Here is a 22530-nt window from a genome sequence, read left to right as displayed (position 1 = left end):
AAAACAACGTTCCTACATGGTGAGCTTGAAAAAACTATTTACATGCATCAGCCGAAGGGGTTCATTGTTGAAGGTAAAGAAGATCATGTATGCAGATTAAAAGAATCATTGTATGGTTTGAAGCAGTCTCTGAGGCAATGGTATAAGCATTTTGATTCTTTTATGATTGATCATGGTTATTTAAGGAGTAGCAATGATAGTTTTGTTTATCACATGCAGTTGTCTGATGAGTCTTTCATTTATTTATTACTTTATGTTCATGATATACTTATTGCTACCAAAGGCATGTATGATGTTAGATTGTTGAAAACTCAACTCAGTAATGAGTTTTAAATGAAAAACTTAAATGTTGCAAAGAATATTTTGGGATGGAGATTCACAGAGATAGGAAATCTGGAAAGTTGTACTTGTCCTAGAGAAAATACATTGAGAAAGTTCTTGAGAAGTTTGGAATTAGACATTCCAAACCAGTAAATACACCATTTGCTACACATTTTAAACTTTTAGCATCTTCATCTCCTCAGACAAACGAGGAGGAACAATTCATGACTAATGTTTCATATTCCAATGTAGTGGGTAGTATTAAGTATGCAATGGTTTGTACTCGTCTAGACATTTCGCAGGAAGTGAGCGTTGTTAGCATGTACATGGCTAGTCCAGGTACGGTTCATTAACAGGCTGTGAAATGGATACTCAGTTATTTGAAAGGGGTTTCGAATTTTAGTAGTCTTTGATAGAGAAACAGATTTCTATTCCAGGGTTGTTGGTTATATTGATTTTGATTATGTTGGGAACTTAGATAAGAAATGATCATTGACAGTGTATGTTTTCATTTTGTGTGGTTTTGCTATTAGTTGGAAAGCAACACTACAATCTACTGTTGTTTTATCAACTACAGAAGCAAGATATATAACAACAACAGAAGCTCTGAATGAAGTCATTAGGTTGAAAGGTCTTATCAGTGATTTGAGAATACAACAAGATGAAATTTCAGTGTTTTGTGACAACCAAAGTGCAATACATTTGACCAAAAATCAAATGTATCATGAGAGAACCAAGCACATTGATATCAGGTATCATTTTCTTCGGAAGGTTGTTACAGAGGATATGATAGAAATTCATAAGATTGCTATTACTGAGAATCCAACATATATGATGACGAAGCCAACATTTGGTGTTCAGGGTTCGTGATTCCCTTAGGGGATTTGGTGGAGGGGGTTGATTCTTTGTTTGATGGATTTTTGTTAGGCTTGACGGAATTCAAGGTGGAGTTTTGTTGAGAGCTGGCTTGATTTCTGTTGAAAAAGTACTTCTATAGATTGTTCGCTCGAGCAATGTTTCTGTCGCTCAAGCGAAGTTTCAGATAGAGAGTTCACTTGATACTCTGCTCGAGTGGGAAGCCAACCCGTGAGTTCGCTTAACACGAGCTAAGCCCAACGCTAGCCCTAATGTTCGCTCGAGCATTGCTCGCATGCCGCTCAAGTGAATGTTCAGTTTAGGGCTTTTCACGCCGTGGAGTATATATACATGCTATTTTATATGTATTTTACTTTTGAAGCATATTACACACACACACAGAATCCCTTAGTAAAGAATCTTAGGAGTTCATTAGTTGTATTGGGGCTCTGGGATTGAGGATTCTATGATTGGCCTCTTGTACTCCACTTTTATTGATAGTGAATTCATTGAAACCGACCCCGCTAGTAGACGTAGGCTCACATTAAGCCGAACCACTTAAATTTTGATGTCCTGTGTAATTGTTGAATTTTATTTTTGATTTGTTTTCGCTAATTCACTTTAACTTAGACGTTGATAGCTAATTAATTTTAAATATTTTACCATGAACATTAATAATAGGATCTTTGATTTTTTATGATCCACAATAATAAAAGAATGATAATTAAACACGTACATTTCTCCATCTGTTTGATGAAGAAACTAATATGACTATGAGAGAATGATCATCCTAAAAACTTTGCCTCCTAAGTGTCTCCCGATGGCTAGAGGCACAATGATGTTGTAGGTGAGAACCCTTAACCCCTTAGCCTTATTTATAGACTTCTGACCATCAAGAAATCTAGATTTTGTATTTGACTATGATTAGAGGTATAGAGTTAATCTTATCTCTTAATAGTTTTCTTATCCCATTATAACTCATCTATTAACTAATAAGTTTTGAGCTATTCCAAACTCTATCAAGATGGGTGTGTGAGACATAGAGTTTAAATAAAACTCATATATTCTCCCACTTCGCTCATACGCCCATAAAATAATATTTTCAGTTTATGGGTTTATCACAGAAAATTAATCATACTGCACAAAAATTTCCTTTCATGTACCAAAACACCAGTAAGTTAATTTAACATAATCTTTAATTGGAATAATTAAGGCTAATATTGTAATGCCTTGGGCTCCAATTAATGTCTATTGTAGATATTATCTTGTCATCATTCATCCACACCATTTAATGTACATATAAAGTGGAAAAACAAGAAAATAGAAACAACCATAACAAATATCTTTCAATGTCCAGTAACAAAATGCTCAGCATATCAATGATCTCTTTAACATGTTCACATCATGAGTATAAGCATATAACCCATCTTTTCAACATGTCCTTTAAAGTATAATCATTAATACACTATTGTTATGGACATATTTGTTTCTGTACTTTCTTCTTAACACTTAGGTATTTAAAATTTTATTAAATAATTATCATTCGAAGAAAAAATTATTCTGAGAAATTCTTGCAATACTTTCTTAGCGGCTTGGCTATAAATCGACAATTCCAAGTCCTAAAATATATTTCCTCAATCAAATATCATGCATTGTGGTCTCAAAGCATACCACAAACTTAATCCCTATTGCACATGAAGTAGTAAAAGATTTGCCTCATACTTTTCCATAAAATAACTCTACTAGATAGCAAAATACATAACTATAACTGTATTTTTCATCATTAGAGTAATCCCACAAAATAGGGTATGAATATCCAGTCACCTTAAGAGTATCAGTTCTTCTTAAGACTACAATATAGTCTTTAATTTCTTACAAATAACCTTACACTCTTTTCACAACTTTTGGGTCAAACATCCTTGGGTTACTTTGGCAACAACCAAGAATGTCAACTGAAAAACTGATATTCAGCCCAATACAAGTTTGTGCAATCATCAGATTTATTATAACAATCATATATAGGATTTCCTTAACAACCTATTCAATTCGAGAACACTGTAAAATATTGAGTATGTCACATTTTGTTTTTAAAGCAACTATTGAACAACAATTCTTCATATAAGATCTTCTAAAACTCTATGTAACTATACTAAGACAATCCAAACACTCATCGTCTTGGTATTAAAATTCAATTCCAATTACAAATAATATCTCATTCATAAATTTCATTTTTAAAGTTCTTTATAGACATAACTTTAATGGCATATTACAAACCATAATTTATTCTTGCCAAAAGTCATATACATGCATGACCATAAATACAAATATACTCCCACTGACTTACGGGTATATATATTAACAATATTTTTCTTAATTCCAAAACAATATTGGTATTATCAAATTTAAGATAATAATTTAAAAAAAATATATGTTACCTCTTCTAAGTAATCATTTTCTTGTAGATTTCAAACTTTCACTTTACAATTATTTTCACATATGTTTAATGTAACTCTAGATCATAATGAGTTACGAATGTCATGTCATAGTGATCCTTAATGAGTTCTTTTAGGTTTAATAGAAAATTTCTCTGATCAATGCTCATTTTTTAGTAAAATCCTTAATTACAAGTCTAACTTTATATCGTTCAACATTGCCCTTAAAGTCAGGATTTTATCTCCAAGAGCCATTTCCATTCAACTTTTCATACATTTCAGACAATTTAGACAAAATTTCAGACTTTATATTGATCCATGGATTTCAATCACTCTTTTATGGATCACTCTGTTATATAATCATTTATTTCTATAATTTGTGAAAACATATGTAAACTTTTATTTATTTTTATATCACATTCAAACTTTGAAGATACACCACGTAGCCTAACCAAATAACAAATTAAGAAGATTACAAGAGATTACCTATTCTAATTTCTCTATGACCAATTCTTCAATGGTATTTCTTTGATGAGGCGGATGATAATTTGCTTGTTGTTCCATATTATCATTAAGATAATCATAAAAGGAAACTACCAGAATTTTCAAAAGTACAAGAATGCACTTCACGACAATCACATCTCTAGTTTTCATACTTTTACTGATTTTGCCAACCATAAGAGATTTGACATTTTAATTTTCTCAAAATTCAAACCATAAATAGAAACAAAACAGCCTAGATCATTTAAATCTCTCTGAGTAATCAATAATGATAATGTGTTCAATAACTATTATAGGATTAAACTTCATTTGGGTTATAAAGTATTACTATAATTTGACTATCCATACATGTATATCAATCCATAACTCAAAAATAAATCATTAAGGCTACATTACTAAGAACACGATATAAGTTCTACATATGATTTTGAAAAGTTTTACTACATTTTTCAAGAAGTTAATGAAATAGGTCAGAATTATAGCCCAACTCTTAATATTTTTTATGACACTACTTTAATTCAATTCAATGATTTTCACATTTCTATTTAATTGTAATTCCTCTTCATGAGAAGTACTTCAAGAATTACCAATGACTTGAGACTTCTCATATACCAGATAGATACATTCACATCATGAAAATATCTATAAAAGTAATGAAATACTTATATGAAACATTATAGAGAAAAAGATTTACATGTGTCTATATCCATCATCTCAAAAAACTCTTTATTCCTTGTGCCATCTTTTTTTGATATATTTGATTTGCTTTCCTTTTATATAAATCAATACACATCCTGAGATTAGAAAATCTAAATGCAAAAAATATTTTATTTACTAATCTCTATAACTTTTCTTGGAGATATTCTCTAATATTTTATGTCACAAATTATGTTTCAAATTCTATGCCACAAATTGTAAAAATTTTCATAAATTATTTTCCATTTGGTTCCAATACATACCTCATAAGTAAATAGGAAAAACTTTTAACAAAAGTACTATTATAAAGGCAGATAACAATTTTATTGGAAGGAAAAATAGAACAAACAGAAATGGTATTTTGAAACAATTTAAAGTTCAACCACTAAAATAAGTATCAATATTTATAGATTTTGATTTGAAACTTATACAGACAAAATAAATATGAACATTTGCACTCAAATTTAACCACTAAAATAAGTATAAATATTTATAGAGTTTGATTTGAAACATATATAGACAGAATACATATAAACATTTGCACTCAAGTTCAATCTAAAAAGAATGTATAAACATGTATAAGATCTGATTCGAAACTTATACAGAAAAAAAGGTTTACCCTTCCCTTTGAATCATGTCTTATGCTTAGGGCATCTAAACCTTTATGTATCATTGTTTCTTTCAAAATTCAATTGATACAATTCTTATATTTTCATTACCATCATTTTATTACTTTCCCAAAAAATACAATTACTTTTTAATACAAATTTAAAAAATCAATTTAACAACCATGCTACCAACTCGTTCATATCTTATTATTTTAATAAAGTAATAATGCATCTGGGGTAAACCATTATATACAAAACAAGAAGATTTCATCATTTCCATTTCTAAAGTTCAAAGTTTGATATTTAATAATTAATTTCATCTTCTTAAACATTATTTCTTTCTGACCCTTACCACTATTATCAATAATATTTGATTTTAGACTTGAAATAAGTGAAAGAGGGTCTAGAACTATAGTCATTCCCAAATTAGACCTTAGTGAAAATCTGACATGCTCATATTTCTCTAAATTACTGTATATTTTGTATAGAAAACCTTGTAAAGATATTTGTATTCTTACTACAAGAAAAACATTTTAATCACATTAATGATTTTAGTTCGACATTCATAAACAATAACATAATTTAAACTATTATGTATGAAATAATAGTGTCATTGAGATCCCTCCTTTGGGAGTGAACCCCAACATACAAAATGTTCCCTCCAATTTTAAATTAAGTGGATGAACTAGCTGTATCATTATAATTTTTCTTTGGGAGTAAACTCTCACGTACAAAATGTTCCCTCTAACTTTAAATTATATGGATGATTAGCTGTATCACAATAATTCTCCTTTGGTAGTAAACTTGACATACAAAATGTTCACCCCAACTTTATTTTAATAGATGAATTAGTAGTGTCATTAAAATCCTCCTTTGGAAGTAGATCTTGATACACGAATTGTTCACTCCAACTTTACTTTAATGGATGAACTAAGTAATGTTATCAAAATCTTCATTTGTGAGTAGATCTTGACACACAAAATGTTCGCTCCACCATATCCACCTTACTATGAGATTTAATGATTTGTCACAAAAAATTAAGACAGTCTTGTACCTTTGGACAACCAGTATTTTCTTTAATTTTGATATAATTCATTTGTCCCGTATTGGATAAGCAAATATATACATGGCATGATAATAAGAGCCAAAATAAACAATTGATACATGTATTTAATAATAACATGTACATAGGATTTAATACATGTATTTAACAATTATAACATGCATAAAAATAAAATTTAATAAATGTATATACCAATAATAACATGTATAGAAAATGTAATAAATTTAATATATGTATTTAACAATAATAACATGCTTAAAAATTAGTTTTTTTTAATATTCTTTTATTGACAATATTAAAAAAATATATATAATTTGGTTGGATCCGGGTCAGAACCAGATCCGGACGGTCAACACAAACACATTGCGTGATGCAGTTCAATACTCGGGTCGGTCCATGGATTTGGCATTGGTGATTCAATCATTTTTTTTTTTTAATAAAGTCAGTTCGGGCTGGGCCAACTTCAGCCCACTATTTTAATTGTTGTGTCATTCAATACTTCAAACAAGGTCTCCTTGGACTTGGACTAGATCTATAAGACTGCGTTTAGATGTTGAAGTGAGTTGAGTTGAGATAATAAAATATTATTAAAATATTATTTTTTAATATTATTATTATTTTAGAATTTAAAAAAATTGAATTTTTTATTATATTTTATTTTAAAATTTAAAAAAATTATAATAATTAATTAAGATGAGTTGAAATGGATTGATAATTCAAACGAAACCAAATTATAATCACTTGTAATTACATCGAATTGAAGGTACTAGCTAGGGCGTAATTTGTACCCAAAAAAAACAAAAAAAAAAAAAAAAAATGGTACGTACCCACTAGAGGAATTAGTCAAAGCTGTATTAATATTCCTATTTATCATCCGTACGATTGTTCAGCAGTAATGCTGATAATTAAAGTTCTCTTTAATTTCAGTTTAAGCTAATCTATATGAGATACCAAGAAAGAGAAATATTAATTATTACAATAAAAATTAAGAAATTAAACTTTATGAGATCAGATCGTTCAATATTAATAATTAATGGCTGTCTGCTTTGAAAAGATAAAGACTTTTCTAATGATCGATCGATATTTTACGTCTCAGATCCCATGCATCAAAATTGGTACCCACCTATATATTTCTAGTTTTCTTCTTTATCAAAATAATATATATTTCGAGAAAGAAAGCATGTCAAGTTACTATGCAAAATTAATACACACAGTAATGAAGATCAAAATCAAAATTTATAGTATAATTTATGGAGATCATATGATATCTATAATCTAAATCTCTGATACTATATGTTAAATATTTTAACATGAATATTAATAATCGAATCTTTAATCTTTTATAATCTATAATAATAAAATAATAATAATTAAACACGTGCTTAAGTCCTAAGAGAAACGTAACATGAACTCTCTTTGTCTATAGAGAATAGATATTCTATGGACAGCCATCATCAGCCATCAAGTTCTAGCACTACAAGAGTCAGCACTTTGATGCAGGCCCGATTAATGCTTTAGCTGCACTCAAAGCTGCAAGTGTGCGTACTGTAGTCTCTAATTTTTCTTTTGACTGAAACGCGCACTTTTATCCTTTGTTCTTTACCACTTTCGATGACTTGACTCACACATTTCTACCATACATGTTTGGTTTTGGTGTGACCTTTCTTTTTATAAACAAAATAAATTATAATATTAAAGTAAGTTCATCTAAATATTAATATATTATTTTATATTTATTAATACTAATAAATAAAATAAGTATAGAGTTCATAGCAATACAACTTTGTACTGTGATGACCCCTATAAAACTTGGTACATAACATGAGAGAAATGTTATTTTTTTTTACATTATAAGATATGAATAAATAAAAATAAATAAAAGGTTAAAGAGAGAGAAGAATATATCCGTTTGGATAGTGAAAGCGTTTCATTTTATATTATCATTATAATTTTTTTAAATTTTCAAACAAAATATAATAAATAATTCAATTTTTTCAAATCTCAAAATAATAAAAATATTAAAAAATAATATTTGAATAATATTTATTTAACTTTTATCTAAAATTATATTATCTCATCTCACTATCCAGATTGCATCAAAAGAAACTTGAAAAAGATTAAATAAAAAGAGAAAGTCAAATGTAAGTTTTTGGAAACGAGATAAATGTAGAGTGAAATGGGAAAAATTGATTATGAGGTTTAAAGGTAAAAAGTGTCAATCGATTTTTATTTTTATTTTTGTTAGCCACTTTTAATTTATTGATTTTTTTTTTAATTCAAATTTATAAGCTGATGTTCTTTTTGTCAAAAGCTTTGCTTTTTTGCCAAGTCTTTTGTAAGCCATTGATAGCTTTCTTTCTTTATTAGACCCTTAATAATTTCTCTTTTTAGACCAAATCAGAACAGACCAAATCATTCTCAGATGGACAGAATGCAAGGATTTTGTTCCTTCAGAACCATTACCTTAACTTAATTTCTGCCTTTTGCACCGCAAACTCTTATTTCTTTTTCTTTTTTTTAAAAAAAAAATATATATATATATTTATGCGTACGTGGCTTTTTGTTTTGGGAATAATAATAAGTAAAAGTCTTGTGCAGAATTTTTGTGAAAAAAGTGAATTTTATTAAAAAAATTAATTTTTTTATAGTAAAATTTATTTTTTTTATAAAAAAATTGCGTGACATTTGTATATTTAAAATTTTAAAACTCGTACAAATCAAAAATAAAAATTCTGGCTTTATATATGCTTTACTTCTAATTTCTTTCAAGAATTGTAATTTTTTCATTGGGAGAATAGTTGCGTTTGGGTAGTAAAGTATTCTCAGATATTTGTGAATAGTAATGAATAGTAATAAAAAATATGTAAAAAATAATAAATCGTAATGAATTATTCTGAAAATATCTGAGTATCCAATATCCAAACTAAATATAACAACATCATTTTGGATGTTTATGGTAAGTTTGCTTAAAACGATGTCCAGGTTGATGATCTTTGGGATCCACCTTTGATCATGTCAAATTAAAGTTCATGGTTTACATTAAATGAAAATCCAATAAATATATACCTCTTGGAGCAATGATTTTATTGGAATTAATAAGTATGCAGTAAGATATACATAAAAATGAAGCGTACGTGTAATATTTATTGAAGTAATACCATGTGAGAAATCTATATCAAAGATACAATGAATGATGCATGATGCCCACTCACCTTAATACACTAAATTATTGAGTGAAAAAGAGCCTTAAAAAAAAAAAAAAAAAACATGTTATGGGTCCTCAAAGTCCCAAATCACACCAAAACTCTAATGCAATATCTCAACGCTATGATAAATTTTATATAATAAAATATGAGATTAGCTAATTAAGCAATTGGTGGTCCTCTCAATCAGCAATGGTCCACGTCATGTCGTTTTCGAAGATCCAATGACAAACTTCAATCTTCCCCGGGATGGAACCTAGTGCCACGAAGGCACCATGCTCTGACCCCCAAGCTGACGTGTCAATATGACATATGGCAATGCCTTCGTTGGTCTTGGTCTTGCTCTCCACGTCCAGAATATCAGCCTCATACACCCTAACTTTGGGTACAGAGTGACAATAATACAATAGGTATGGGTACAAGCTTTGATGGCATGAGACTGATTTGGTCACTTCTCCACCGTTGATCCCTTTGACCTTCCCAATCATCACCTTTTGCTTTGACCCACTCACATTTTTTGTGGTTCTCACCGTCACGTCGTGGCCCAAGACCGAGACGGCAAAGTCTACCATGTCCTCCGCCGAGCCCACACATCGCTTGGTCTCGCCCCGGCTGGGAGCCTTCTCGCACTCCGCCAGCGCGTTGGATAGCACGCTCTCCATAGTCGAATTCTCTCGCGCGTGGAAGATTTCCTTGAGCTCGGACAAGCGTGAGGTCGAGAAGGGTAATTTTGACAAAATCCCTGGAGGTAAAAATGATCTTCTGGGCATTCGGTCTCTGATGTCGGGCATCATCATGACATTTCCCTGCTTCAAATCAGACTCCCGGAAAAACTTGCCCGGTTCTACCCATCTATTTACATGACTGCCACCCTCCCGTAAAGAACCCTCTGATACTGTGCTGAAATTGTTGTACTCAGAGAAGGCGACACCCTTAACGGTATAATCTTTGAATGTCCGATCCATGCTGTAAGATTTGAACTCGACATTGGTCCGACCTGTCGACCCCTTACCGTACTCTTTGAACGTGTCGTTTCCGTGATTGAACGATCTTCCATAGCTCGCAAATCTCACTTTGCCGGAGTTGGAATTCCTGGCATAAGATTGAAAAGAATCGTCGCCCACATTTGCTCCATTTCTATATCTTGAGAAGCTATCTATCCCAGAGTTTCCTCCCATGCCATAGCTCTTGAAATTGTTGTGTGGGTTATTCCCTGACTGACCGTACGCTCTGAACGAGTCATTTGCACCATTACCCAACTCGCCATAGCCAGTGAAACCCGAAGCAATTATGTTGGAGTTGTCGCCGTAGCTGTTGAACTCGCTAGGGCCACTGTTTGCATTCTTACCGTAGGCAGTAAATGCTTCGGAACCCGAGTTGGTATCGTCGCTGTAGCTTGAGAAAGAAAGTTTGTGGTTGTTAGCGTCGGAGTCATAGTTTGTGAATCGGAGATTCGGAACGTTGACGAGTTTGTCGTAGTTCTTAAACTCCCCGGAGCCGCCGGTGGCTCCTGAGCCGTAGCTGGTGAAGTTGGAGTCAGCAACGTTTGCGTTGTTTGCGTAATTGGTGAATGCTTCGCTGTGGGCGGTGGAGGCTCCGCTGTACTTCTTGAACGAGTCGCCGGGGTTGTTCAGCCCGTCGGAGTAGTTCTTGAAAGAGTCGACGCCACCTCGACGGGAAGAGCCGTAGTTGGCGAAGCCTTTGTTGGAATAGACGGCGAAGTTGGCGTCTTTGTCGTGCTTATTGTCCAGCACTGTGCTCGAGGAGTCGAAGGAACAGTACAAGTTGGCTAAGGAGCAGAAGGAATCGAGGTGTGCAGAGAGGGAGTTTTGGTTGGCGAGTTTGGTAAGAATGGCGAAGTTGATTGCATTGAGAGGGGAGGCTTTGGACAGAAGGAAGAGTGGTTTCGGGAGGTTGTTGGAGATGCGCTTGCTCCAGTAGCGGATCAGGGAGGCTCTGGGCGTGAATGGGTTAGCTTGGAGTACTTCTGAAAAGCTTGGTAGGATTTCAGTACTAGTTTCAGTGATCTTGGCTTGAAAAACCTACAAAGATAGCAAAAAGCCCAAGAAGGTAGAAGAGAGTGTTATAAAAGAGATTTGTGTTATATTAGGCCAAAATAAGAAGAGATCAGACAGGTACACTTACATTGAAAGATGAGAGCAATAACACCAAGAAGAGCAAGAGGAAATTCGTCGTATTGATTTGTCTGTCCATTGGGAGAGACATGCACAGAGAGAGTACTTGGTCTACTCAGAGCATAAATAGAGATGGCAGCCTGTCTTTTTCCTAATCTTTGTTTTCTTTTGCTTGTGGGAATTGTTTAGCCTAAGAAAGTAAGCAGGAGTTGTTAATTCTTTTTCCCCAAATGCCAGTATATATTAATATTGTTTGTAAGCTTTGGACAGACAGTAAGAGTTAACATCAAAGCAAGAAAGAAAAAGCCAAGATATCATGCTTTTGATCAAGTCTGCCTTCAGGTAGAGATTTCAAGCATTAATATATTATGCTTTGGTTCAGATGGGACACAGGCATTCTTGTAAAGAACTGAGATATGGTGCAATATTATGTAGAACAAGTATCAAGGATTCTCCCTGTACTAGTAAATAAAGATATTAATACAATAATCATGGCCAAAATGATAAGATAGTAATCTTTAAGCATTGAAATAGGAAAACTGGGAAACTAATAGCATAGATTAGGTAGTGGCCAGTGGGAAGACAGCAGTTGTTTTGCAGTGAACCAGAGCATCATCTCAGAAGTCAAGAGTTTTTGTACACGTTTCAAAGGGCTGGACACGAATACCCAAAAGAGTAATTGTAGAAGTCCAAAATAACGTGGGGGAATTCATGGTGTTTTGATAATATTTAGAGCTTCGATTTATAATAATCCCAAACTCAGAAATGCTTCCCTTTTGACTCAAGTGCCCCACCCACTTGGAGCACTAGTGCGCAGAGTGCAGCAGTGTACAGTTAAAACTTAAAAGTCTCGGCTATCAAGGAGGGATCCCACCGGCTCTGGCAAGAAACCTAATGCTTGCTTGTCAAACCAGCAAGAAGCAATTGCTTTGGGAACAAAAAGAAAATAATATGGCTCGGAACTCAGAAGAAATGATAAAAAGTAAAAGAACCTCTGTTCAAGAGAGGCAAAAGATGCACGCACGTATAAGCAAAGTTGGGATTGTGCTTTATGGTATTAATAGGTGGGCAAGAATGCTACTGTTAGAAATGAAGTTGGAACTTCAATTCTAACTGCTACATTGACAATGAACCAGATATTGTTAAGTCTAAAATTTAGTTAGAATGTTATAATAACATGGATTTGTAGCTAGATTAGTCCATATTAGACTAACTATCTTAAAGTTTAAATAATAATAAAATATTATATATTTTAATAATATAAATTTTTATTTTAATATTTTACAAATACACTTCATATATTAATTAATAACTTTATTAAAAAATAAAATTATTATTTTTCAACTATTTTTTCTCTCAATCTAATTATTCAATAAATATATTTGTCCAACCATTCACCCAACAATCAAATATACAAACATACCAACATTTTTTCTACCCAACAATTACATGGTTACCATAGCACTAACATCCAAGAATAGCAATTACAAATAGCACTAACATCCATAGTTGTAAATCACAAATATTTTTCAATTTTTACAAATATTCTGAACATCCATAATTGATAGACAACAACCAATCTAGCTATTAGTACCCCAAAATTGATAGACAACAACCAATCTATTTGGTATAACTCATGTTAATGAGACAACAACTTGAACCATACTTCCTACAGATAACCCGTGTCCAGTCCAGCAGGAACACACAGTGCAAATGAACGTGAGCTATGGTTTTACCAAGAAACCCACTACCCCTCCCAATTATCTTTTCCACTTCTACTTGTGCATCTTTAAGATTGATTCCCATAGATTTAAGAACCTTTGCAGTAATTCTTATTCCTTCGCCAATGAGACCCAACAAGATCTGCTCTAGCAACTAAACCAGAAATATTAGCTGACTGAACCAAAACCCTTGCCATGACGCCAACCAACTACCCTGCATATCAGTTAACACGTCAGTCTAACACAATAACAAAGTTTCAAAGGAAACCTTCAAGAAGAAATATAGAGCATCCTCCCAACATACACCAGAGTTCTCAAAATTATGAACCAACAGCCAATTTATTCACAAAACAAGATGGGAATAAAAATGCACTTCATAGTTCAGAATTACCAATCAAGGTGCTTTTGACAAATTGTTGTGTCTATAAACACAAGCATTTAAAACACGTATGGCACAAACTATCTAAATCATGATTTTCAATCTAGCAATTCTTCAGAAATGAACAGGGAAAATACCATAGCAGACGTTACACTGTAAGTAGTAGAAATTGTAGTGCTGACAAGGGAAAAAAAAAGAACAGCACTGTACAGCGAGATATATAGATGACCATATAAATTGCTTTTTGATTTGTATAGATGAACATATTAATTAAGGATCAATAAATAATATATGACTCTAACGGCTTCATAGACAAGTTAATCTCCAGCCAATTGAACCCAGTGAGGTAATTGGGTGACAATAACCACATATGAAACAGCTCCCGATAACAATACTTGATGATGACCACCGACTTTCTTAAATAAACCTATACCTTTAATTATTTCTGATAAAATAACACATATGCATCCAAAACAAACTCCTCAAGAAATACCCAAAATTTGGACTTGATAAGCTAGGATCGCTGTAAAATCAGAGACAGATTCAAGAAATTGAAAGCATTAACCCGCCAAGAATACAGATACTGCAGCCATGAGCAGTTCATTTTAGCAGCCATGAAATACCCTTGTGAAATACCTGAGTTCGTCGAGAGAATATGGCGTTGTTGATTTCGACAGTCTAGGGCAAAAGTCATGGCTAGAGAGAAGTCTAGATAATCTATGTTGCTGATGCCTTCGATGGGTTCTCTGCAAATGGAAAGGAAAGAAAATCTGGAGGGAGGGAACGAAAAAGGTGTGGGTTGGTCTACAAATGGGTTTCGAGAGCGAAAAGGAAAAAAAGGTTTTGCTAAGGGAGTCAAAAATGGGAGAAAAAGAAAATGGGAGGGAGAAAGGAGAGGGTGCGATTCGGTGATGGTGCAGATAGAAGACGAAAATGGGAGGGATAAACGAGAGGGTGCGATTCAGCGTGAGAGAAATGGAAGAGAAAAAGAAAGAAATGGAAGATGACGGCAACGTGGACGATCGACGAAGAGTAGGGTCCGTGTGGGTTGAAGAAGACGAAGCTGAAGGAGGAAAAACGAGGGAAATGGGGCTCTTCGGGATGAAGAAAGAGAAAAGAACAAGGGAAAGAGAGAGGGAGGTAGATAAAATAATAAAATATTACTTTACATAGTGAACAGTAACTCGCCATGTTTGGAGAGCACTTAAGATTTACTGTAGCTCAAGTTTTAAGCTTTGGACTATTGGCTAGTCGAATGTGGAGGCTTTTTCTCACATCTAGCTAAAGTTTGGACTTGCATTGGCATTTGGCTAGTCCATTGCCAATGCTCTTAAGCCGCTAAAGTAAGTGATCTGGTTTGCTACAATAGTAGAAGATGAGCGAATTGATATTTGACTATGGACCGATGGCATTACAATGTGCAAAGGAATCCTCCAAGTGTGGTTCACAGTTACAACATCTTTGTATTTTTGCTTTTCCCTCTCTCTCTCTCCTCTCTTAAAGTTCTCTCCCGGGGTGGAGCTTTGGCTCCTCCTTCCCTCCTACTTTCCAGAGCTGTCCAGTATTTTTTTTAAGTTTCTTTTCCTTTTTCCAAGAAATAACATGGAGATGGGCTAATCTATTGCTTTCTAGCCACCCAAGACCGCCACGTGCCGCACCACTAGACTCCTCAGCTATTAATCGTTCGACTTCTAGAAAAACTTCGACCTTATGAGTAGCTTTTGAGTCCCACTCGCGACCTATGCTGTGCATGAGATTCACACACCGCCACACCACGGTGCACATTGTGCCACCACACGTGACAAAAATGAGATCAGCTGGCTCAGATCTTGCAATTCCGACCATCATCCTCTCACCAGTGGTAGCGTGTGATCCCCATACACCTCCACAGCCACTGGGTGCTCCGTCGGCGTATCGAACCATCTTCTGAATGTTATTTTCTTATGTTTTCACTTATCCTAACCAAAGATCAGGAGAAAGAGGAAGTGAGAGTTTCTTTCAAATAAACCAGACCAACAAAGTGCAGTACAAAATAACCAACTACGACTTTGGTCATAGTGTCGCAGTTCGAAAATCGGACTGCAACAAAACCGCTTCAGACGGCTTCCTCTTATGAGAAATAGGTGGGAGTCAAGTCATTGGGAATTTGGGATGATTGTTAAAGCCTCCCACCATTTTGAATCTTCTATCTTATAACTATTTAATATACATATATATATATATATGTATGATATGCTTGGTTAGGAAAAAAAGTTACAACATCTTTGTAAGTAAGAAGGTTAAGAAGACTAAAAAATATGCTCTTAAGTTCTTATTTGAATTAATTGAGGATCTCAAGTAGGAGAGAGATAGACACATAAAGTGAGCCCAATATCATTTATTTTTAATATTACTTTAAGAGTAATGCTAGATATAGTTCTAGGGTGTGCAAGTCCTAAACACTTATTTTGAAAAAAGTGGATAAATCTTGGACACACATTTTTCAAAAAGAATGCACGGGACTTGTACACCATAGGACTGTAAATGTAATTTCTTTTACTTGAAATACTTATACAAACAACAATATATATGATATGGCTCACTTTATGCGCATATCTTTCTTTTTCGTTTAAAACGTTTGAGTTTGGGTAAGAACTTGAGGAGGCTTTAATCTTAGAAGATTCAATATTTTTGCTAATATGAAAAAGACTCATTCGATCCTTATATCCCACCAATCTTATGCTAACTACAGTCAATCAACGCCAATACTGATTTGGAAAATTTGACAAGCATAAGGTTGGTTGTCAGTTTTGGCTATTGGTATAGCTTGACTGACCAACACATGTTGGGTTTGTAAGGCTTGGTTTATTCTTATGGCGGTATAATTTGATGACTTGACTCAACAAGGATTCGTTAAGATTTTTAGGTAGATTTTCAATGAGGCTTGTGCCATGGAGCATATCAGCCCAAGCTGAATTAAAAGTTTGCTCAACATCTGTTGCCCTCAGGAGAGTTCACTCGAAATTCACTCAACATGTTGCTTGAGGTTCACTTGACATGTCACTTAAGCGAACATCGAACATAAAGTTCATTCGAGGCACGTTCGATACTACGCTTGAGTGAATATCTCAGAAAAGTTAAAATTAAGGCTTCTGCTGTGCAACCCTATAAATATGTTTATTATGAATAGTGTGGCCAACTGAACATTGTTTATTTCGCCCAAAGTGTACAGGGTTATACCTTAGCATTATAAAATCATTTGCAGTTCCGTTGACATAAGCATCTTGCCGAACTGCGTAAATTTAAATTATGTGATTGATCATTTATTTATTTTCTTCTTTACTTTTATTTATCTGTCATCGTTTTCACAATAACATACAAGTGTATGTGTATGTTGTTGTGAAAACGACAAACCAAAGTGTAAATTTGGCTCGCTCAACATCTCGCTTGAACAAATATTGCAGAAAAGTAAAAATTAGAACTTTTACCTTTAAACCTTATAAATATGTTTATTATGAATAGTGCGGCCAACTGAACATTGTTTATTTCGCCCCAAAGTGTACAGGGTTATGCTTTAGCATAATAAAATCTTTTGCAATTTCTTAGACATAGGTACGTTGCTGAATAAGGTAAATTTATATCGTGTGATTGAATTTTTTTTTCTTCTTTACTTTTATTTATCTGTAATCGTTTTCACAACAACATATATTTACACCACAAGCCATCTAACTTCATGTGTGATATTTGGATAAATAGTCCTTTTTTTTCTTTTCGACGATCTTTTGTCACAAATTAGAGAAGTATACAAAGATGTTCTCACTTCTCAGTACTCGGAAGCATCGCAAGGACCCGCCAAAATGCGTAAAATATCTTCCTCCTCCATTACAACCCCTCTTCTCTCACTACGTTCATCTCTTCCTCCATCATCGATCCCCAAACCCCACAATATTCCCTACGTCCCCATCGGTCGCCGGCACCTGCTCACTGCAGTCACAATCTCCATCTCCATCTCCGTCACCCCTTTCACACCTCCTCAGCTCAACTCTCTACTCCCAGTGTTTGTACCAGTCGCAGATGCCCGTGGCCTCTTCCAGATGCCTCCATTTCGTCTCAGCAATAGGTAACTTAACAAACCCATAAGCTATTTCTTTCTATCTAGCTATTCGTAATTGCTGAGGAAATTGACTAAACAATGGAAAGTAAATAATGGGTTTTGTGGTTATGGTTCGTGCGTGCATTTTATTTCAGAAATGAAATAGAGTCGGGTAAAGGCCTTGGCTTTACCTGGTTCCATACGGTGTTTATATGGGATGGAAAATGTTTATAGATGTTTTGTACTTTCGTACATTTTCCTAGCAACAAACTGAGCAACGGTATTGCTGTTATTGCTTCTTATTTTGTTGGTGGGAAGGTATTTTCTTGTGAGGGCTGGGGAGTCTGAGTATGAGAGCTTGGGAATCATTAATACAAACCCAGTTGCAAAGACTTCCGTGGATAGCGGGTTGTCGGAAAAGGGGAAGAAGCAGACTCTGAGGGCTGCTTTTGAACTGAAGGCAATGGGGGCTTGTGAAAATGGATGTTGGATTTGGCCTTCTATTACTCAGAGGGCTTATCAGGCTGCGGAGATTATAGCATCGGTTAATAGGGTCAGCCGAAGGTGCGTGAATTTGTTTTCAATAGAATCATTGGTTTAGAGAAAACAGAATGTGATTTTTTATAATATATAAAAAGAAGATTTTGGAGTGGAATGGTGCTCTATATGATATTTTGAACTTTGATATTCCATTTAGTTGATCGTAATATTTTGAAAAAGAAAACAATTTCTTGGGTGCAAACAATCTCTAAGGGTCATCGGATTGGGAAATTTTTTCCTTGAATTATCTGAGGTGCACTTGCAGGAAACTCCTTGCTGAGGGCCTGTGTACCTCCGGAATTAGTTGGGACACTATTCCTGGACACCCGGTGCCAATAAAAAAAATATATATTTTGGAAAAGAAAAGGGTTATATTTTCTTATGTCCCGTGTACTTAGCTTTGCCTTATTCAATAAAATTCATATTTACCGATCAAAAAAATAATTGAACTTCTAAACTCAGAACAGTCTTTCATCTGTCTTGCTTTCACTATTTCATAGTTATCAAAGAAGAGAAGTTTCTTCAACTTCGGGTTTACTATTTTTGGGGAGATACAGATTTAAGATTTTGCAGACCAGTTTGGGATTGGAATGCAGTAATCTATTTATTTATTTCATGGCAACTTTTTTTTCGTACTTTTGTTTTTCCCTAAGTGAAAAGGGTAGCAGAGCTACCAGAGTTTGGTACTGTAGTATCACCCTATCCGCTGCGGCAGCTGGTTCAGTCTTTATTTAATTTTTACCTGTTTGGCTACATAGTTAGCTTGCTTATTTATATCTTGGGTTTCAGTTATATTGTACCAGAGTACAGCTTTCTAGATGCTCGTGGATTGGGAGCGTATGAAGGCAAAAACTTGGACTCTGTCTCTGAAGTAGGACTTTGCCTTTCCTCTTTGTTGGGATTAGGAGGGATTTGAATTCAATATCTTCTTAAAACAGCTTTATTCTTTCTTTCCTCTTATTGAGCGTAAGAAGCATATACATCAGTATCCTTAATGATACTAAATATGCTGGCTTGGAAATGCTTCAGGTATATGCATCAGATAGTATCTCTACTAGAATAAAACCTCCTCCTATTGACGATGGAACCCCGAACGAAAGTGTTGCAGATGTGTTTGTTCGCGTAACACAACTCATGTCAATTCTTGAGACCCAGTATTCTGGTGACACTGTCATTATCGTCTCACCAGACTCTGATAACTTGACAATCCTACAAGCTGGTTTGGTTGGACTTGACCTACGAAGGTAACGAGATGGTCTTAAATCCATTATGTGAACCATAGAGAATTCACTGTCAAATTCTTTTTAAGTAAAAAGGAGAATGAGTCATTAGGTTTTTTTTTTTTTTCCAATTTCAGGCATAGGGATCTTTCTTTTGCTCCTGGTGAAGTCCGATTTGTTGATGCCAGTAGTATCCCTACTTACAAGCAACCTGCCTCTGCCTTATATAAATGTTTGAATCCACCAAATTGTAACTAATTTTTCCCTTTGTTGTAATTTGTACTCAAGCAGAAGTAATGGATGTGGCAGATTGTCTACTTGTTCCAGATCATCTACTTGTTTTCTATTGGTTGTTTGCCATCACTTCTGGAGACAGTCAATCTGGGGTACTGTCCAACCTGGGTGAGAGGTCAGCACTGAATATAGCAACTCAGGTTGCAATACATGCAGGCTTAAGGGGCCCAAACCTTGGCGCCTATAATTATGTTACAAGGGAGGGCATCTTAAGGTGGGTTCTATGAAAATCTATGATCAAAGTTATAATAAAGCTGGGGAACGTTAGGTACAGTTCACTTCATATGAGAAGTCAGTTTGGGTATGCATCTTTAATTTCACTGCACAAACAACCATACATGCACCATGATTTTCTTTCCTGCCATTGACTTTTACAAAATTAGCACATCCTTAGTTAATTATTCAAGGGCAGCTATATTATGGAAATGTAGACTTATATTTCGCTCAAGTATGCAGAAGTAGTTTTTTTTATAAGTATTCAGAAGTAGTTTATTGATCCTAGAATGTATTTAGGTGTTCTTTGGTATACCTCTTGTGTACACGGGCTATGCCCATTTCATTCGTATCAATAAAACTTACCTCTTATTCAGAAGTAGCAAGCCTTGTGAATAAAAGACCAAAACATGCACACAGAACACAAAAATCAATGATTTGACCAAATATAAGAAAAATAAGAATACAAGAAGCCACCTTGATAAGATGAACCCTTTTAAAACCTTCTGAGTTCAAGAAGCTAGTGCTGAAAAAATGTATAAAATTTGAGTGTACCTGAGAAAGCTCTGAGGAGTGATTGAGTGCAAGCCACCACAATGGATTGAGTAAGATTTTCCAGAGATGATTTGCCCACATGCAAAACAATGAATAAAATTAAACCTTCGCAAACCTTACAAATTTTGGAAGCTAGATTCACCTTAAATTTGGCTGTACCTGATAAAGTTCAAAGGAGTGATAGAGAATGCAGGCTGTGACAAGGAAGTAAAGAAAAAATTCTACAGATAATTGAGATCCAAACTGCTACTTTTGGAGCTTCTGATACAATTGGAGCAAGGAATAGAGACATTTATAGAGCAAAACCAAGACATTGGTTTTGACTGCTTTTCTATTTCTTTCTTTTAGAAGTGTTGAGAGATACTCAAGGTAGATCTAATGAGTGTTTCCCATGAATCTCATATGCGGGGTAAGTGAAAAAAAAAAAAAAAACTTTTATGACACCCATTTCAAAGAAAGCAGGGGCTGTGGAGACCAAGGATTTCGATCCTGTTAGCTTGTTGGGTGTTGTCTACAAAATCAGTGCCAAGTCCTAGCAGAAGACAGCATTCGAAAAGGTGATTTTGAAACCCATAATGCTTTCATTAGGGGGAGGTAAACTTTAGATCGTGCCCTAACTACCAGTTGTCTACATGGCAGGATCCGTTCGGGGACCCCAAGGGCATTATTTAAATTAGATTTAGAGAAGGCTTATGATTATGCCAATTGGAGCTTTTGGTTATACCTTTTTTTTTTTCCTCTTTTTTTCTTCTTTTAATGTCAAGGAACCTCTCCAAAGAATGGCCCTTCAGATCTACCCTTGCAAAATAAATCTCGGTCCCGTACACCGCACCCTAGAAAATTTTCCTACACAGAACTGGTTAAATTGCTGGCTTTTTACTAGGGGATGTAGCCCCAAGGGATTGTTTGCACCCATGAGATGTTGAACCTTGGACCTTGAAATGAATGATATCCCAAGACCAAAGCTTTCACCACTTGGGCCAACCCCTTGGGATTTTGGTTATAGCACATTGAGGAGATACAGTTTTGGGGAGAAATGTACAAGTAGATAGCCCATTGTGTATCTTATGTGAGATTCTTTACCTAGATAAATGGTGCGTCATTAAGTCTGTTTAATAGTTCTCACGGATTGCGACAAGGAGACTCATTACCTCCATTATCTTTATATTGGTTATGGAAGCTTTAAGTCGGATGTTATGCGTTACGGTGGATGTGGGGCTCTTATTAGGCTTCTCAATGATGCATAGGAACATGAATGAACTGTTAAGCTGTGTTTGGTTGTTGGAATGAGCTCAACTCATTCAAAACCAATCATGGATGAGACGCACTACTTTCCAACTTCCCATAAAAAAATTTAAACTCATCTCAACTTATTTCATACATTCAAACACATATATCAACTTATTTACATTCAAACATATATTAATGAGACCCACAAAATACTACTATTCACAGATCAACTCAAATTATTTGAGATCATCTCAGCATCCAAACGTAGCCTAGTGTTCCATCTCCTCTTTGAGGGCTACACGCTGATCTTTTGGCGAGGCTTACCAAGAGCACTCAAGTCATTTGAGATGCTTGTTTCTATGCTTTGAGGTTGTATCAAGGCTAAAAGTTAACTTGAAAAATCAGAATTAGTCTCTGTAGGTAGGGGTGTCAAATCGTGTTAACGGGTCGTGTCAAGATATGTACATTATACTTAATGAGTCAACCCGAACA

General features: G+C 34.6%; 2 protein-coding genes across 2 annotated transcripts; one reads left to right on the top strand and one right to left on the bottom strand.

The window, feature by feature from the left end:
• Nucleotides 1-9594: 9594 nt before the first annotated feature.
• LOC121236143 (polygalacturonase 1 beta-like protein 3) lies at nucleotides 9595-12047 on the bottom strand. Its single transcript, XM_041132659.1, has 2 exons — nucleotides 11825-12047; nucleotides 9595-11721 (listed from the first exon to the last, which is right to left on the bottom strand). The coding sequence occupies exons 1-2, from the start codon at nucleotides 11903-11905 to the stop codon at nucleotides 9862-9864; spliced, it is 1941 nt and encodes a 646-aa protein (XP_040988593.1). The 5' UTR covers nucleotides 11906-12047; the 3' UTR covers nucleotides 9595-9861.
• A 5612-nt stretch (nucleotides 12048-17659) lies between these two features.
• Nucleotides 17660-20077, top strand: LOC121235151. The gene is made up of 5 exons (XM_041131424.1): nucleotides 17660-18013; nucleotides 18305-18550; nucleotides 19316-19397; nucleotides 19556-19770; nucleotides 19884-20077. The coding sequence occupies exons 1-5, from the start codon at nucleotides 17751-17753 to the stop codon at nucleotides 20002-20004; spliced, it is 927 nt and encodes a 308-aa protein (XP_040987358.1). The 5' UTR covers nucleotides 17660-17750; the 3' UTR covers nucleotides 20005-20077.
• Nucleotides 20078-22530: the final 2453 nt, after the last annotated feature.

This window comes from Juglans microcarpa x Juglans regia, chromosome 6D (assembly GCF_004785595.1).
Source record: "Juglans microcarpa x Juglans regia isolate MS1-56 chromosome 6D, Jm3101_v1.0, whole genome shotgun sequence".
In the NCBI taxonomy this organism is placed as follows: Eukaryota; Viridiplantae; Streptophyta; class Magnoliopsida; order Fagales; family Juglandaceae; genus Juglans; species Juglans microcarpa x Juglans regia.
Note: the sequence above shows the minus strand (reverse complement) of the source record. Positions and strands in the feature narration are given on the sequence as shown.

Excerpts from the sequence above, each read along its gene's own strand:
- LOC121236143 (XM_041132659.1), bottom strand. The coding sequence starts at position 11,905 with ATGTCTCTCCCAATGGACAGACAAATCAATACGACGAATTTCCTCTTG. Across the intron at positions 11,722-11,824 it reads TATTGCTCTCATCTTTCAAT|GTTTTTCAAGCCAAGATCAC; the intron begins GTAAGTGTACCT and ends CTATCTTTGTAG.
- LOC121235151 (XM_041131424.1), top strand. The coding sequence starts at position 17,751 with ATGCGTAAAATATCTTCCTCCTCCATTACAACCCCTCTTCTCTCACTA. Across the intron at positions 18,014-18,304 it reads CCATTTCGTCTCAGCAATAG|GTATTTTCTTGTGAGGGCTG; the intron begins GTAACTTAACAA and ends GTTGGTGGGAAG. Across the intron at positions 19,398-19,555 it reads ACTTGGACTCTGTCTCTGAA|GTATATGCATCAGATAGTAT; the intron begins GTAGGACTTTGC and ends GAAATGCTTCAG.